General features: G+C 32.9%; 2 protein-coding genes across 2 annotated transcripts; both read left to right on the top strand.

Annotated features, from left to right (window-relative positions):
• Window positions 1-208: 208 nt before the first annotated feature.
• LOC110914473 (protein FAR1-RELATED SEQUENCE 5-like) lies at window positions 209-1548 on the top strand. Its single transcript, XM_022159259.1, has 2 exons — window positions 209-442; window positions 731-1548. The coding sequence occupies exons 1-2, from the start codon at window positions 421-423 to the stop codon at window positions 1546-1548; spliced, it is 840 nt and encodes a 279-aa protein (XP_022014951.1). The 5' UTR covers window positions 209-420.
• A 123-nt stretch (window positions 1549-1671) lies between these two features.
• On the top strand, window positions 1672-3496 carry LOC110914474 (protein FAR1-RELATED SEQUENCE 5-like). The gene is made up of 3 exons (XM_035984497.1): window positions 1672-1866; window positions 2151-2708; window positions 2867-3496. Exons 1-3 carry the CDS (start codon window positions 1672-1674, stop codon window positions 3494-3496), a joined length of 1383 nt encoding a protein of 460 aa, XP_035840390.1.
• Window positions 3497-19003: the final 15507 nt, after the last annotated feature.

Here is a 19003-nt window from a genome sequence, read left to right as displayed (position 1 = left end):
TATATATAGGTAGAGGTTCAACTAAGAATTTCATCTTCCCTAAGTTTCCTAAGAAGCAATCTTGAGCTTACATGTGGCAATCTCATTAATTTAGATGAAAGGGTAATATTGGAAAATGCAAATTTCAAACAGATCTGTACTTAGTTTTAATCACACGATTTTCATTCCTTCTTTCATATTTTTCATTCATTCATTCATTGAGCTTCATCATCTGACCAATTTCATCGAGATCGTTTTCATCTAAATCAATCGCAAATCTCAATCTCAATCCTGCTGAATCGTTGATCGTTTTCATCGATTTGCCGGTACCTGCGAGATTGAGATCAATCCTGCTGAATCGTTCATCGTTTTCATCGATTTGCTGGAACCCTAGCTCCTCTGTTCATTCATTGATTTGCTGATTTATCCTCCTCTATTTTAATGATGTCTACTACTGTCGATGGTAAAATACCTTCTAGTTTTAATTTCATCTACTTTTTAGGTTTTTAGTTTTGATCTAAGTTGTGCTGGTTTTTATTTAAAAGTGTAGTTCTGAAGTTGTGCTGGTTTTTTGAAGTTGTGCTGGTTTTTTTATATTACATCATATTTTAAAGTGTAGGTTTGTAAAGTTGTGCTGATATCTTTATTTTGTGCTAGTTTGTCTGGTAAAGTTGTGCTTGTTTTTTGTGCTGGTTTATTGTAAAGTTTGTGCTGATATCTTTTATTTGTTCTGGTTTTTTGATTTGTTCAGGAGTTCGTATCTGTCCAACTACTGGTAATCAGTATTATACTCCTATTGTTCCAGATTCTTCCAAACCTGTAGTTGGTATGCATTTCCAGTCAATTGATTCTGCCTTTAATTTCTATAAGAAGTATGCTAAGTTATCTGGGTTTGAGGGTCGAAAGCATACTCAATCTTCAAAAAATGGTGTTGTGATTAGAAAGTACTTTGTTTGTGCGAAAGAGGGTTCAGCGACATCCTGTGCTGTTGACACGGTAAATGATAGTGTTGGTGCTGATAAAAAGTTAAATGACCGAAGGAGGAGACCTTCTAAACGTACCGGATGTAAGGCACACATCCGTTTGTCTTTAACTCCAAAAAATACTTATAGAATTTCTCATGTATTTGAGGAGCATAATCATTCTTTTGTTGATGAAGAGGATTATCATCTTTTAGCTTCGTCTAGAAAGTTGACATTCACTGAAGAGCAACTGCTTTCTGATTTTTCTGAGATGAATATTGGTCCAGTTAGGGCATTCAACCTTATGAGAAAGATTCGTGGTGGATTTGATAAGGTTGGAGTGACGTCTACTGATTGTAAAAATTTTAAAAGAGATATTAATTTGTTCATTGGAGAGTTTGATGTGGATATGGCTGTCCAACGTCTTATGAAGAAGAAGCTGTATTTGCCGAATTTTTCTTGTGAATTTTATTGTGATGAAAAAGGTGCTCTTGCTGGATTATTTTGGGCTGATGAAGAAATGAAACTGAATTATGAGGTCTTTGGGGATGTTATGTCTTTTGATGCTACGTTCCGTACGAACATGTATTTTATTCACTTTTTGTAGATCATTTATTCATATTTTTATTAAACTAGCACAATTCAGCAAGCAGTTGTAATATAATCAATTCAATTTTTAGGTATGACTTGGTATTTGTTCCGTTCACTGGAATCGATAATCATCATCACAATGTCACGTTTGCTGGTTCTTTGTGCTGAATCATATAAATGGCTTCTTCAAAGTTTTTTGAAGGCTTTTGGTGTTGCACCTAAGGTGGTTGTGACTGATCAGGACGCTGCAATGAAAATTGCCATCCGAGATGTTTTCCCAGATACCAGACATCGTTTGTGTATGTGGCATATAATGATCAAAGTTTCTGAAAAGGTAACTTTCTTAAACCAGCACACTTTTAGAATATAAACCAGCACACTTTAAACAATCCATTTAAACCAGCACACTTTAGCATATAAACCAGCACACTTTTAAACCAGCACACTTTGGCATATAACTCAGCACACTTTTAAACCAGCACACTTTCTTTAAACCATCACAGTTTAAGCATCATAGTTTAAGTTTATACATCAACTAGCACACTTTAACATATAAACCAGCACATTTTAGGATTTGTTTGCTGTTTTAATATACTAATTATTTTTTTTTTGTTATAGGTTGGTACTGAGCTATCACAAGATGAGGTTTTTAAAGAAGATATATGTGATGTTGTATGGACTGATGCTCTTGAACCAGCACAGTTTGAGACACAATGGTGTGATTTAATGATTAAGTACAACCTTACTAGTAACAGCTGGCTGTCTGATATGTACAACCTCAGATCAGATTGGATTCCTGCATACTATCGTCATGAACATATGTCCGGTCTTATGCGTACAACATCTAGGTCTGAGAGTGAAAATCATTTTTTTGGTCAATTAACCAACACAAAATTGTCATTAGTTGAGTTTTTGAGCCATTTTGATACTGCAATGGAATCTCAGAGGTTTAAGCGCAGCAAACGTGATCATGATACCAGATACACACAACCTCGCATGAAAACCAATTATGAATTGGAACTGGAAGCTGCAAAGATTTATACTCGGGGGATATTTTTTGATGTTCAAGAAGAAATTCGACTTGCTTGCAAGAATTGTATGTGCAGGCGTGAAGAAGAAGTTGGTGATTCAATTAAGTTTTATATTCTACAGGTCAATCTTCCTGGCCTTCATGAGGTATTTATTTATACCTTTAGTAGCACAAACATGTTCTGCTTTTTACAATACATTTTAAGTAGCACAGTGATTTATATTTACAATTAGAATTTTACATATATAAACCAGCACACTTTTGTTATAAACTAGCACAATATAAGCATTTGTTATTTGTGTAGGTTCTTTTTACTCCTAAGGATATGGAAATTAAATGCAGCTGCAACCGATATGAGCAGTATGGTTTGCTATGTAGGCATGCCTTTTGTGTTCTTCGTCTTTGTGGTATAAAGGAGTTCCCTAAAAAATATGTTATGGGGCGTTGGACAAGAGATGTTGTTCCAAAAAAGACAAAAGTTTCGAGTTTTGATCAAAATGCTGCTGGTAATCAAGTTGAACGTGCTTCCAGCATTGTGCGTGAGATAATGACTGCAACTGAACATATTGTTAACCGTCTTGTTACAAATATTGACCTGTTATCGTTGTATAGAGACCAAGTGATCGAGTCGAAGTTGAAGGTTGATTCTGCTGACCTTCCTGCAGAATCACTTGACAAGAATGCAAGATTAGCTAATATTCTTCATGCTGATCAGCCATGTTCATCGTCTTCTGCTACCATTCTTCCACCTAGTGGTATTAGAAACAAGGGGTGTGGTTCAAACAAACGCTTAAAGTCTTTTCGTGAGGTATCATCTTCAAGAATATCAAAGAAAACTAAAACTAGAGGTTGTTTGATATGTGGAGGTCATGGACATAATAGTCGGACTTGTAAGATGAAGACTACTGTTGCTGATTCCCAGAAGAGCAGTTAGTCGTGTGTCTTGGAAATCATGATATTTGGATTTGTTATTTTTTTCATTTCAGTTTGGATTTCTTGTATTCTTATTATGTTTACAACATTCAACCAGCACATTATTAGTTTTTGTTGATTTTGTAAATGCAATTGTCAAGAATTTGATTTTTCAACATTCAATATACTGTTTAAAACCAACACAATTTTAAACTTTGTTCTTTAAAACCAGCACAATTTTAAACTTTGTTCTTTAAAACCAGCACAATTATAAAACCAGCACAATTTTAAACTTCTTCTATGAAACCATCACATATTGTCATAGTGAAACCAGCACAATATTAATTGTAAAACCAGCATAAAATTAACTTTCCTAATATAACTGTTAAAGCAGTACAGTGTAATTGTTAAACCAGCACCATATTAATTGTTAAACCAGCACAAAATATTACAGACAACTACCAAACTAATGTTATATTGTTCAACCAACACAATCAATATTTCTTGTTCAATCTGTCATTGATTTTCGTTTCCGCATTTTTCTTGCATTCCTCTTTCTTTTCAGGCTCCATCTTCTCATACTTCTCTAACAGTTCCATCATTTCACCTTTCGCTAAGTTGATGTCGGATAAAAGTATTTTGCTTAAATACTTGTATCTCAGTTCAACCAACTCTTTGTCTTGTTCCGGTGACTCTTTCGACAGCCCACTATCCCATTCCTTCTTGCTCACATGCTTCCCTGTGTATGTCTCCATGTGTCTCATTGCAAAGACACCACAATCTACAAAGTTCTTTTCCGTTTGCCACGACATTTTCATTATTTCTGGTTCCAAGGGCGACATCTTTGGGTGCATTGTTGGGTATTCAACTTCAAGGTAATCACATACAATTTCTTTCTGTAATTTGAAAATTTTCAAAATCAAAATCCCTAAGCATCACAAATATAATTAAAATAAACAGCACAGAATTAATGGGCATCAATATATTACCACTCTTTTAGCACGTGCCATTTTTTGTGCTTTTGCTTTCCCTTTCATGTTGTCTATAATCTTGATGGTTTCTCCCTTGAAATCAAAACATACAATGTAGTAGTGCTTGTTTTGTAGTATTGGAATGAACAACATGTCCACTTTCCTAATAGTTCAAAACTCGGTAGTCATCAATGTCGCGGCAATGTTTTCTCTGAAATTTTGTGTGCAGGTCTTTTTGTTCAGTTTTGGTTTGAAGTTGTTTTCTCCCTGCACAGAAACCAGCACAATGTGTTATAAACCAGCACCAGCACAATGTGTTATGAACCAGCACAATAATAGCATTTCATATATTAGACTAACCAGCTATTAATAAAACATTAATATTTCAAAACCAGCACAATGTGTAATAATCCAGCACATTTTGTTAAATGTGCTTTTTCTAATCTGTTATTAAAACCAGCACATATTAGAAAACATACCAGCATGTTGCATGGGCAGAAAACTCTTGCCGGTGAACCTTTGCTTCTGTAGACCTCTTCACTGTTTAGTACCAATGACCAAGCTGTTAGGACTTGGACATGTATGTATAAGTTCGGGTGAAGCGACTCCAGAAATACCCTTGAACGGTTTGTGCTAAATGCTGTCTCAAATATAAACACCCTGCATTGTTGTAATACACATTAGTTTAAATACTTATTTTTATCCAATTAAGATTTTGTTGGTTTTTATACTTACCAGGGGTCGTCAACTGTCGAGAACATCCATTCGGCTATCCTTACTTCAATTTTTTCAGTTCTTGTTTTTATTTGTACAACTCGCTGCATATATGGTGAACATAAAGGTTCGGCAGGGTGAGTTGTACGTTTGCTTTTCTTCTGGTCTCCGGCGTTTAGGTCTTCACCTATGAATTCTTGTTTTTCACTGTCTTTTTTGGGTTCCTTTTCTGGTGTTTTAAAAACCTCTCCTTGCTGTGCTGGTTGACCAGCAGCCTCATTTCCTTCTTTCTTTGCTGGTTGGCCAGCAGTGTCACTTTCTCCCTTTGGTGGTTCATTAGCATCTTCACCTCCTTTCTTTGTTGTTTCCCCATCAGGTTTACCATCTTTAACCTTTTCTCCACCTGCATCCTTTACTTCTTCACCTATGAATTCTTGTTTTTCACTGTCTTTTTTGGTTTCATTTTCTGGTGTTTTAAAAACCTCTCCTTGCTGTGCTGGTTGACCAGCAGCCTCATTTCCTTCTTTCTTTGCTGGTTGACCAGCAGTGTCACTTTCTCCCTTTGGTGGTTCATTAGCATCTTCACCTCCTTTCTTTGTTGTTTCCCCATCAGGTTTACCATCTTTAACCTTTTCTCCACCTGCTACCTTGTCTTCTTCACCACCAACTCCATGATCAGCACCATCTTTTTTGCTGCTTGCTACCTGTTCTGCCTTTTCTATTTCTTTTATAATCTCTGGCCACATTGAACTGGTGATTCTGAAAGGAGTTGAATCAAATTGTGAGACCACCATTTTTTTTGTGATTGGGTAAGTTTAACTTCATTCCCTTCTTCCTTTTCATTCCCTCCTTCTGTCTTCTCTCCACTTCCTCCTTTTTTCTTTTCTTCATTCCCTGCTTCTGATTCTTGCTTCTCGAAATTGTACTTTTCACCATATACTACCAATCTTTTTCTCCACTCATCCACAGCATCCACAACCTCCTCACCTTTGTACTTTGTTAAACATTCTGCAATCATTTCGTGTGTTTCTTTGACATGCATGTCCAGCTCTTTTGTTTTGGATTTTATCAGACAAATCCATTCCTGAAAAGATAACCAGCACATTCTTTTTATAAAGTAGCACAAATTGTAAAAGTAGCACATTCTTTTTATAAAGTAGCACAAATTGTAAAAGTAGCACATTTTCCATTTTTATTTTTACATACACATGATAAAAGTTTACAATAAAAGTAGCACATTTCAAACTAGCACAGTTTTATAATCCATTTAAACCAGCACACTTTAGCACATAAATCAGCACAATTTCACATTCCAAATTCTAACATTAAACTAACATATACTAGGTATAAACTAGCACAATTTAACATTCCAAACACTAAATGTCATAAAAGTAACACATTTTTTAACAAATGTCGTAAAAGTAGCACATTTTTTCAATAACCATCTAAACCAGCACTTTTTTCAGTAATACTACAGATAAACACAATAAAATAGAAATTACCACTCCACTTGTTGGATTTGTAGGTGGAATTTGTGAGAGTTTTTCCTGGGATTGTGGAATGTCCAAACTTTGTGTAATGTCTAGAGATTCTAGGAAGTCACTAAAGTAATGATTTCTAGCTTCATCAGTTTCCTTTGAGATTTGTTGATATGTGGATAGAGGTTGTTCAGCTGGTGCTTTTTTCTTTATCTTCAGTTTTACCTTCAAATTCTTTCGTTTTTCATTTTCTTTTGTTTGACCAGTTGTTGCTGCTTTCAAACTTGTTTTCTTCTTACTCTTCACCACCTTTTGAGTAGGTGTTTGTGTTGTCAAGGTGAGTTTCTGTGCTGGTTTCCCATCTTTTTCACTTCTCTTTCTTTTATTGCTTTCCACCACCGGACCAAGCTTTTTAATTGTATCATTTTTATGATACATTACAGCTGGTATCATCTTCTGTGTTGGATTTGTTCTTTGGTATGTATCATGCGCATAAACCAACTGATTGATTTACAAGTTAGTTTTTGTTATTATGTTTGATAAAAAACAATAAATATAAATCATTTTTAGATAACTACAACATACCACTAGAAATGTTATCGGTCCGATGTAATGTGCTGCTTTAGATTGGAACCAGCTTGTTGTCTTTCTGTTCAAGCAGTCGATCACGTAGCTGCACCAGTCAACATCCTTAATATCTACATCAGGTTGCAATGTTGTAAGGAATTTCATGTTGACGTTGCCACCGTGTGTGAGCTCTGCCATTATTGAGTTGAACATTACAAGAAAGTTCAGTTGAAATAGCCTTCCACTCTCCTTCTGTTCTTTCACAACATGAATAATATGATGCATTTTTGGCAGTTCATCATCAATTTCAAATTGATTTCTAAACTCTGCAACAACTGGATCACTCATTAATGGTTTACTCAACTCCTTAACCTTCACTTTACCCATTGGTATGCCAAGAACTTCTTGTACTAGGTTAGGTGTTATCACTACATTATGTGTACCTAGATTCAGTGTGTTGATTGTAGGTTCATAATTGTTAGTGAGCCAGTATCCCAGATCAGTTGGTATATTTGTTATATCAAAGTTCTTCATGCTTTCAAATCCCATGTTATCTACTTCTGCTTTCTGTTCGTCAGATAACACTTGCATGAATTCAGCAAGGTTTTTTGGGCTGTTCCTGATTGTAATTCTTTTTTTCTTATCAAATTCCTTGAAAAGTGTTGATCGTATAGGTTCAACGTTTGTGGCAACAGCTTTTAGTGCTGTTTTTTGTTTCTTTTCCGGTTGTTCGAAGTCACTGTCTGATGAGCCTGCAAGTAATTTCAGAAGAAACATAGTAACCAGCACAAGTTATAAAGTGTACTATATATTAAAAAAACAATAACCAGTACCATTTTGATCATTTAATACATAATAAACCATGATTTTTATAATTCAAAACATCATTGTTACATAAGGTTCAGAAAAACATGATCATAATACATAACAGCATTGATAACATTAGAAAACTAAAACAAACAACATAAACATGATGATCATAGCAGGAGCTGGCTAGATTGCTACTTCCTTCCAAAATTCTTGACTGAGATTATAGGTTTTTCCTCATCTTCTTCATGTTTAGGTTGTAGGATGGGGATCTTTTGTTTTTCATCATCTTCTTCTTTTTTGGGTTGTACAACTGAGATTTCAGGTTTCTCATCAATCTCTTCTTTTATGGGATCTGAAGGTTCACCACCAGAAGTAGGATGATTGGTATAGTTTGGCCCCCAGATTGCTACTTCATTCCAAAATTTCGGACTCATATAATATTCCTTTTTTGTTGGTCTTACAACTTTTAGTGGAATGGGATGCAAAGGTTCATTATCAAAAGTAGGGATTGGTTCTCCTGGTTGTACAATTTGTAGTGGTTTGGGATTGTACAACTCTGTTTTCACACACAAAAAAGCAACTGAAACTTATATTACTTATCTCCTGAATTTAAAAGTAGCACAGTCGGTAAACCAGCACAGATTTGGAACCCAAAAAAACCACTTGTGCTAGTTTCTTCTAAAACACTAAAGTAGCACAGACGGTAAACCAACTAGAATTTGTGCTAGTTTACTAGAAAACACTAAACCCTTTGTGCTAGTTTCTTCTAAAGCAATAAACTAGCACAGATAGTAAACTAGCACAGATAGTAAACCAACACATATTTGGAACCCAAAAAACCAACTAGAACTTTGTGCTAGTTTCTTAAAAAACACTAAACTAGCACGGAAGTTAAACCAGCACCGATTTCAAAACCAGAAAACCAACCACAACTTTGTGCTAGATATTTCTAAAACACTAAACTAGCACATAGGTTAAACCAGCACATAAAATAAACCAGCACAAAAAATAAACCAGCACTATTTCATTAAAACACAACGATGGATCTGTTTTATAAAATGCAGAACATGAATCAGTTTAGACATATTAAAACCCTAGAAATCTGTTCGTTTACAGATCCTTAACAAACCTTCGAAATCGTCATCAGGTTTTGTTTCTTTATGCTTCTGGCTTCTTGTAGATCTCTTAGAACCTGTGTAATCGATTTGATTTCGAAGAAACTTAGAAAAACCGTACAAAATTGAAACGAATACACCAAAATGCAAAAAAAAAAAAAAAAGGAACGTACTCTCTGAATCCATCGTTGATGCTGTTTTTGTTGTTGTTTGTTCGATTTTCGTCTCTCTTATTGTCGATTTTAGGGGACGTTTCTTAGCCATTGGGAAGTTTTGAGAGAGAGTGAAGAAGAACTGTTTTGAATCGTCAATAACTGCTTTCCTTTTTGTCCAGTACTATTTTTTTGTTTATGGCGAAAATACCCCCGCGCGTTTTAATTGTTTACTTATCTAGTTTAATATTAGGGATTTAATCTGGTCCATTGGTTGTTTAAAAACATGGTGTAGATTGCTTCTTAGGCAACTTAGGCAAAATAGGCTTCTTAGGGGAACCGCCCCCTATATATATATATATATATATATATATATGTAGGACAATGCTAGACAGAAAACCCTCATTTAGGTAGAAAACTCTGGAAACCCAAATCTCCACCCATTTTTACCCAACCTGCCGACAATTTTTTTTTGAAAAAAATAACACATGTAATATACATGTTTTAGAGTGTTTTGGGCAAAAAAAAAAAAAAAAAAACAAAAAAAGCGCCGAAGGGATTTTTTTTAAAAAAATAAACAAATTTCAGTGCCTAACATGTGTTAGGCAAAAAAGACAGAAATTGCTGAATTTTTTTTTTAAAATTATTCCTTCGGCGCTTTTTTGATTTTTTTGGCCCAAAAGTCTTAAAAACATGTATATTACATGGGGTGGGGTTCCTCTACAAAGTGTGTTTTTCCTACAAAGTGTAGGAAGTGTTTTGTGCCATTGGATTAGTGGTTTTAATGGTTGAGATTAGATGAGTGGCATTTTTGTAATATATGTATTTTAATTAATGATTGATTTAATTGATGGATGGCATTTTGGTAATTAAGCAAGTTTTAAAAAAAGAAACAACCATCATTCATTCTTTCTTGCATAACTCTTCTCACATTCTCTCTCTTCATTAAACAAAATCCCCTAAAATCATGGATTAAGTTGAAGATAAACGATTTTATTGTGTTTAAAAGCTAAAATATACTAAATTGGAGTTTGATTTGTTTTTTTTATCTAGTGACGAGAATCGGAGTTCAATTTTTTTTAAAAAGTATTATGTTTTATATTAGTGATAAAACACACTATGAAGAAACTGTGAATAACAATTTTATGGGACCAGAAACTGATAAAATATACTATGAAGAAACATCTGAAGAAAAACACACTGCGAAGAAAGTGTGAAGAAAAACACATAGATAAAACACAATGTGACGAAACTGTGAAGAAAAAACACACTGATAAAACACACTATGAAGAAACAGTGAATAAATACATATTGATAAAACACATTGCCAATAAATACAAAGACATGTCCTTCATGAAACATTAACTATTATAACATATTTTGAGTAAACCTATAACTCATAAAACACAACGTCAAGAAATTGTTCAAGATCAATAAACTTATGTGTTACATGCGAAGAAACCATGAAACACAGCGTCAAGAATACATGTACATGCAAAATGATAGCTTAATCAACTACTTGGATGCCGAACAACTAACACCGGATGCATTTTTCCATTACCACAATCAATCATTACATTAGACATCGACATTTTTTATTTGTAATAGCAAAAAAAAAATCATCTCAAGGATAAGAGAATGATGCGTTTTGATTTCTACGTAAATCATAACTGATACAAATCCATGAATAAGATGTAGGGTTTCCTTAAAAGTCTCATTTTATTGTTTTAGATTTATCTTTTCCAAAAATAACTTATTTAGTGAATTACTATTATACCCCTTTGTTAAAATTCTCCACATGACAAATGTCATAACCATATCACTTCCTACACTTTGTAGAAAAATATGACTTTGTAGCCAACTCCTTCCCTATTACATGTGTTATTTTTTTCCAAATTTAAATGTCGAGAGGTTGGGTTTTCTAGGGTTTTTATATAGATAGGGTTTTCTATATAGCCCAACCTTATATATATACCCTATATATATGATATATATATATATATATATATATATATATATATATATATATAGAGGGGAAGGATCCACTAAAAATGGATTTTGCCTAAGTAGCCTAAGAAGGATTGTGATGATGACATGTGGCACTCCTAAAAAGTAGGAATGAAGAGCATTTTGGTCCTTATAAATAGGAGTGAAAATGACATGTGCCACCCCTTTTGTTTTTTAAAAATACAACAAAAAAATATAGCACAAAAAATGTAGTACAAAAAAATCTAGTACAAAAAAATCTAGTACAAAAAATCTAAATCTAGTACAAAAAAAATATAGCACAAAAAATGTAGCACAAAAAAATATAGTAGAAAAAAATCTAGTACAAAAAATCTAGTACAAAAAAATATAGCATAGAAAATCTAGCACAAAAAAATATAGCACAAAAAAATCTAGTAAAAAAATATAGCACGAAAAAATTCAGCAAAAAAATGTAATACAAAAAAATCCAGCACAAAAAAATTGAGAAAAAAATTAAGAAAAAAAATCCAGCACAAAAAATTTAGTACAAAAATCCAGCACAAAAAATGTTATACAATATAGAAATACAACACATTTTAGTGGTTTTTTTAGTCTTCGTATTTTATATAGCAATATGGTACTCAAATTAAAGATAAAAAGACGCTCGATTTTACGGTGAAATTTTTATGAAAAAATAATGTCGTATAAAAAGTTATGAACGTTTAAAAAATGGGAGTGAAATATGCATGTGCTTTGCATGTGGGGAAAGAAAGTTCATAAATAGGATTTTCCCAATATACCCTTACACTCCTCCTTTCTCCTACACTTTCATCTTAACCATTGATTTGAAAAATGAATGGTTAAGATTTCTTCTCATCCTACTTAGGCAAAATAAACTTTTTATTTGATATTACCCCTATATATATATATATGGTAAGGTTCATTTGAGAACCACCCTTATTGCGAGAACCGCGAGAACCATTGTGAACAAAAAAAATACCTAAAAGAATCCATAAAACCCACAATTTTTTTTAATATTTTTCTAATAAAAATCGCTATATTTTGTTACAAAAAAAGTTTTTTTTTCGAGTAACAGTTATGGTTGCACATGTGCATATGTATCATTTCTTAGACAAATTCATAATGTATTACTAGTAGTAGAAAAATGCACTTTCATTTACATTACCATATATAATACACTACTGTTTACATTACCAATATTAGAAATGCACATGTGCATCTATATGTATCAACATGAAGTAGGCCCATATACATGTGTTTTGGTTAGTTATATCTAGTGGTTGATGGTTTGAATATATTTGTCACTTTATAATGTAATATGTTGTTTGGATGGTATAAAGGGTGGTATGGATGGTATGATAGATGAAAGGGAATGTGTATTCAAAATGGTGTACTAAAACACGTTATAACATGTTCATATATATATAGATGCACATGTGCATTTCTAGTGTTGTTAATGTTATAACAAGTTCATACATATAGACGCACATGTGCATATCTATTATTGTTAATGTAAAAAGTAGTGTATTATGAATGGTAGTGTAAATGAAAGTACAATTCTCTGATATTTGTAATGAATTACGGAATTTGTCAAAGAAACGATACAAATGCACATGTGCATTGATAACTGTTACTCGAAATATTTTTTATTTTTTTTGAATTTTTTTTTATTATTGACGAAATATAGAAATTTTTCCAAAAAAAAAAGAGTAAAAAGAAAAAAAAAATTGGGTGTTTTTTAGATGTTTTTAGGTATTTTTGGTTGTGTTCACATTGGTTCTCGTGGTTCTCGCAATAAAGATATATAGAGTGGGAGTTGGCTACAAAGTTCATTTTTCCTGCGAAGTGTAAAAAGTCATAAAACACCATAATGTCAACCATAAAACACACTTAAAACCCACAAATAACATAGTGTAGATTACTAAAACACCATTTTTTGTGGGTTTTGTGTTGTGTTTTGGATGATAAGGCTTTGATTATCGAATGACTAACATTAGTGTGTTTTATGTTCATTATCATATTGTATTTTATATTCATAGTTGTATGATGGTGTGTTTGAAGCTTTTAAGGATTGTTAGGGTTTGAATATTGTGTTTTCATGATCTTCACTATGTTATTGTGGGCTTTGAGTGTGGTTTATGGCTAAAATTTTGGTGTTTTATGACGTACACTTTGTAGGAAAAATGGACTTTGTAGCCTAACCTCACCCTATATACATACATACATACATATATATACATACATATATATATATATAGTGGAGAGTTCAAACGAGAAGAATTATTTTGTAAGAAGAAAAAAGAAGAAGTTTCAACCAATAAGAATGCTTCATTTTACTTCATTTAATATTTGCATTTAGTTTTAATATAAGGGTATATTGGTAAACTTACATAAATCATTAATTTGTATTCTTTCCCCTTTAATAACTAACTAAATTAAATTTGTAACTCCTTTTCAAAATATATACTTTTTTTCCAAGTTAAAAAACAACTTAATTTAAAGTGTAAAATAAATGACTAGTTGTGTAGGATAGATTACGAGTTGTGTAGGATATATTTCGAGGTGTGTAGGATAAATTTCGACTGTGTAGGATCAAATTTTATAATATGTAGGGTATATGTAGGAAAATTTTGATATGTGTAGGTATTGTAGATTATATGTAGGATAATTAGTGATTAGTTAACTAATTAATTAAAGAGAGAAAAATTAATGATATGAGTTATAAATGAAATAGTATTTTACTAATATACCCTTTCTTCTTTTTCTTCTCACATTAAATTTCTTCTCAAATGAACCTTCCCCTATATATATATATATATATATATATATATATATATATATATATAGGTACGGGATCAGGAGAAAACGCCCTAAATTGTGAGACGGTGAGAACGGATCCTGGTTGAACACGTGGCGCGCGATATAATTAGGGTGTAGGGGCTTTTTTGTCATTTTATCTTCCATTTTTCTAATTCGTTGTCACAATACTGCTTCATGTTTGGCGTTTAAGTTTTTTGGCGTTAACCAAATTCAATAATTACCTGGCGTTTTACTGGTCTCATTGTATTAATCTTTTTGTTTCACATAGATAATATTTTGGCGTTTATGGCGTTTCCAAATCGTCGGCCATTGGAACCCCAAGGGCCAAAATATCTCTCTGAATAGGCCAGGACTTTCTAGGATGATGGCCCATTGTTTGTTCTTAGATTCAATGACGTTTTAGACAAGATGGCCCATTGTTCTATTATTGTTTATATATTTTTGGCGTTTGTGGTATCTTGGCGTTTTACAAGCGGAAAATTATATTACAACCACAGGGGAAAAAATAGAAGCGAAAAAAATAAATTAAAAATCCTAATCGGATCTCTCTTCACAATCTTCACTGTCATCAGTGTCGTTCTTCTTTAATACTATAAGAACTGTCACCAAATATATGGCGTTTTGTTTTTGGTCTCATTATTTGTTTGCTCGTTTGTTAAAGTGGCTTTGTGGATGTTGGGGACATAGATCGATCCCGTGTGAGTGGGTTTTTCGCTTTGCTCTTCAACTTTATCTTCATCTTTATAATCATCTCACTCTTCAGTGTCATTGATCTCTTCTCCTCATCCAAGCCTTCTTCAAGAACAAAGAACACAAAATGACAACTGTCACCAGTCTCTGTTTCTTGAAGATTTGTCCATCTCATGCAGCAAAATCTTACTGAAGTACTCCCCTCACCCAACAATCCATTCAGTGAATATCCAAGAAAGCACATTAGCCATCTTTGATTTTTTTTAAATTTTTGGCGTTTTACAGTGATTGGTATTTAGGAACATTGGCGTTTGTTTTTTTGGTGTGATCAAATGGAAGTTGCTGAGAGGTATCATTTTGTAGGATGTCTTTGGTGCGTAGTATAGGCGGGATATTATTATAATAAAGTATTCGTCGTTTCAGTTACTGTTTGTAATTACTGTTTTTGCTAAGCTTTATCACTGAAGTCTGTAACACGTCCCATCTTTCAAGTTTGGGTTTTTATATTTTAATATAATAAATGTTATTAATAATAAAGTTTCCGCCGCTTCAGTTTACTATTTTGTAGTTACAGTTTGTGTCAACTTCATCTGTTTATCCTTTCAGTTTACTCTTTGTAGTTACTGTGTCTAGTTACCTTTTTGAGATTTTGGCGTTTTGTATTTTTAATGAGGTTTTATATAAAGATGACACTTTGTTTCTATTCTCTTGTACCTTGTTTTTTATAGTTTTTTTTTTGAGTTTTTTATAATACTTATCCAAAGTAATTTTATTATAGTTTGGGAGTTTTGGGCGTTTTATGGCATGATGGCATTTTCACAAGCATTTGTCTGTGTGGCATTTTTATAATATATGACGTTGTTATTATAGAACAATCAACTGAAAAAGAAGATTTAAAAAAAAATAGAAACAATTGATTTTCCAAATCTTCACTGTCGTCGGTCTCTTTTTTCTTTTGAAACATCTTCACTGGTGGTTTGACTTTGGTATGATTCTTTTTTTTGTTTTTAAGTAGCTTTTTTGTCGCCATTTGGAAGCACAAATGTCATGAGTTTTTTGTTTGAAGTTCATCTTTATGTTCATCTTTATCTTCAACTCACTCATCAGTGTCATCCGTCTCTTCATGCTATTCAAATATTCATCAAGAACAAAGCACAGAAAATGACATAAGTCTGACATCAGCCTCTTTTTCTTGAATATTTGTCCATCTCATGCAGCAAAATGTTATTGAGTTACACCCCTCAGCTAACAATCCATTCGGCGAAACTTCGCGTAGAACAATATTGAATATCCAAGGAACGATATTTTGCCATTTTTGATTTTTTAACTTTTTGGCGTTTTACCGAGAAAAAGAATGCCACTAAATAAAAGTACCTTAAACCTCTAAATTTGGTCATGCTAATCTCAATAATGTTTTGTTGTATGAGATGGACAACATTGTTAATCCTCAGTTAAGAAAGATGTCTAACAATGTTGTCCACCCCATTCAGCTAAACTTTATTGAGAACAAAACTGAATCTCCAAGAAATGACGTTTTTGCAACTTTTGTGGTTTTGCATGTTTTGGCGTTTATAAATTGGATGGAAGTTGAGGATAAAGTCAATAAGATTTTACTCAATGAGATGGACAATATCCTCACTTAAGGATTTTGTCCATCACATTGAGCGAAACCTTACCGACAACCAAACTAAATTTCAAAAAAATGTTTGTTTTTAGGAATCTTTGATGTTTGGGTTTTTTGGCGTTTCTAAGATGAATGGTATATATTAAATATGACGTTTTGGGATTGGTGTGTTTAATGGAAGGTCTAAGATGTTGTATATATAGGATGTTTTTGGCGGTTGTTTTAGGCAGGATTTTATTATAATAAATGCTAGTAATTAAGTCTCGTCGTTTCAGTTACTGTTTGTTCAGCTTTATCGTTTAAAAACAAAGTTTGGCGTTTTATATCTAATGGCGTTTAGATTAGGAATGATGTTTGCTTTGTATTTTAAGGCGGGAAGTTAATGGCGTTTTATTCATGATTTGGCGTTTTTGGTAGAGAAGTCAAAAAGACCCTTTTACCCTTAATGAAGCACGTCCCACATAATAAAATTGATGTTATTTACGAAAACGCCACCGCGCAATCTAGTCCAAAGATTGTTTTGATCTGACGATCCATAACCGTTCTCACTGTTCTCACACTTTTCACCGTTTTCTCTAAATCCTGACCCTATATATAGGAACAGGATCAGGAGAGAATGCCTCAAAGTGTGAGAACAGTGAGAACGATTCTCAGCCACAAGATCTTAGTGGTTTGTGGCTAAGATTGATGCGGTGACATTTTTGTAAATAATAGGGGCCATGGAACTATCAGGAGGGGTAAAATAGGAAGATCCAAATAAAGGTGCACATGCTAATCACATGCCATTTTCCCTATCATATTTAAACGACAATAACTTTTTTATACGTGATTATTTTTCGAAAAAAGTTACACCATAAAACTCAACGTTTTTTTATCTTTCCAACGAATATACTATTGATATACCTATCGAAAAAAGATTAACTGGGTTTTTTGGCGTTTTTCTGAACTGGGTGTTTTATAGCGTTTTAGTCTAGGTATTTTCATGTCGTTTTTCTGAACTAGGTGTTTTTATGGCGTTTTAACTAGGTATTTTCATGGCGTTTTTCTGAACTGAGTGTTTTATGGCGTTTTCAACTGAGTTTTTTCCTGGTGTTTTTCTGAACTGCGTGTTTTATGGCGTTTTTAACTGGGTATTTTCATGGCGTTTTTATGAATTGGGTGTTTTTATGGCGTTTTATTTGAACACTCAGTTCATGTGAGTGGGTTTTTTGACAATATTACCACTTAGTGTAATTTAGTATCAATGCCACATGTCACCACGAAAATCATTCTCACCGTTCTCACACTTTTCACCGTTCTCTCTAAATCCTGACCCTATATATATATATATATATAGGGGAAGGTTTAAATGAGAACGGTAAATATCGCGAGAACCGTGAGAACGAATCAAAAAACCACGAGAACTTTGTCAAAAACAATTCAAATTCAAAATTTCTTTTTACACTTATCATTATTATTCGAACACAATGTTATAAATTTCATTTATACGTTTAAATTTACGTGAATTCGTAAACAAAGAAAATTTACACATGTGTAAGTTTGCCATTTACACATGTGTAAATTTGTTATATTTACACATGTGTACAAATTCTAATAAAAGTGAATTTGAGAGGAGAAAGAATTATTTGATGTTGTAAATTCTTTTTTTTTTATGTTGTATTTTAATTATAATGAGTTTTGTAACAAAAAATAAGGTTTTGATTGGTTTTTCTATTCGTTCTCACAGTTCTCGCAATATTTAGCGTTCTCAAGATAACCCTCCCCTATATATATATATATATATATATATATATATATATATATATATATATATATATATATATATATATATATATATATATATATAAGGTTGCTTGATTATGTACGTAAGCTTCGTCTATTGGATGATTATGTACATAAGTTGTGTTTATTGCGTGATTATATGAATAAATTTGGGCAGTTATTCCCCAATTTTGTGCGTTTGGTATGCACAATGAATCTTCTACATTACCCCCGCCCCATGGGTGTATTAAAAGTCGTATTATTTAAAATAGATAACTAAAAATTTCTATAGGCTAGAGATTTATTTGAATTTTTAGATTAGAGTAAAATGCACGGATAGTCCCTGTGGTTGGTAAAGTTTCACCTTTAGTCCCCGCCTTTTCAAAATTACATGTATACTCCCTATGGTTTTACAACTTGTTACTCGGATAGTCCCTGACGTGGATGGAGGTTAGTTTTCAGTGTTAACTACCTGTAAATTGACTAAAATGCCCTTACATTAATTTTACCCCATCTAAATAATAAAAACATTTTAATTAAAAAAAGACTTGTGGCCCCACCCCACCCGTACCTCTTCGCCATACACACAACCACCATATCACCACCCACCTGCAATGTAACGCTTCGCACATTTGTTCTTTCTCGATTTAGCAAGTATTTTTGTGCATTCCGTTTTTAGAAACTTGTACACACGTCGTATTCTATCTCGTTTCATTTTGTAATCCGAGACAATTGATCATAATGAAAACGCAAGTATTTTATTCATATTCATGTTATTTATGTTAGACTTGTTTGCATATTTATACTCACAATCGACATTTTGAACACTATTATACAT

Source organism: Helianthus annuus, chromosome 15 (assembly GCF_002127325.2).
Source record: "Helianthus annuus cultivar XRQ/B chromosome 15, HanXRQr2.0-SUNRISE, whole genome shotgun sequence".
In the NCBI taxonomy this organism is placed as follows: domain Eukaryota; kingdom Viridiplantae; phylum Streptophyta; class Magnoliopsida; order Asterales; family Asteraceae; genus Helianthus; species Helianthus annuus.
The sequence above is the reverse complement of the archived record's forward strand: the minus strand, read 5'-3'. Positions and strand labels throughout refer to the sequence as shown.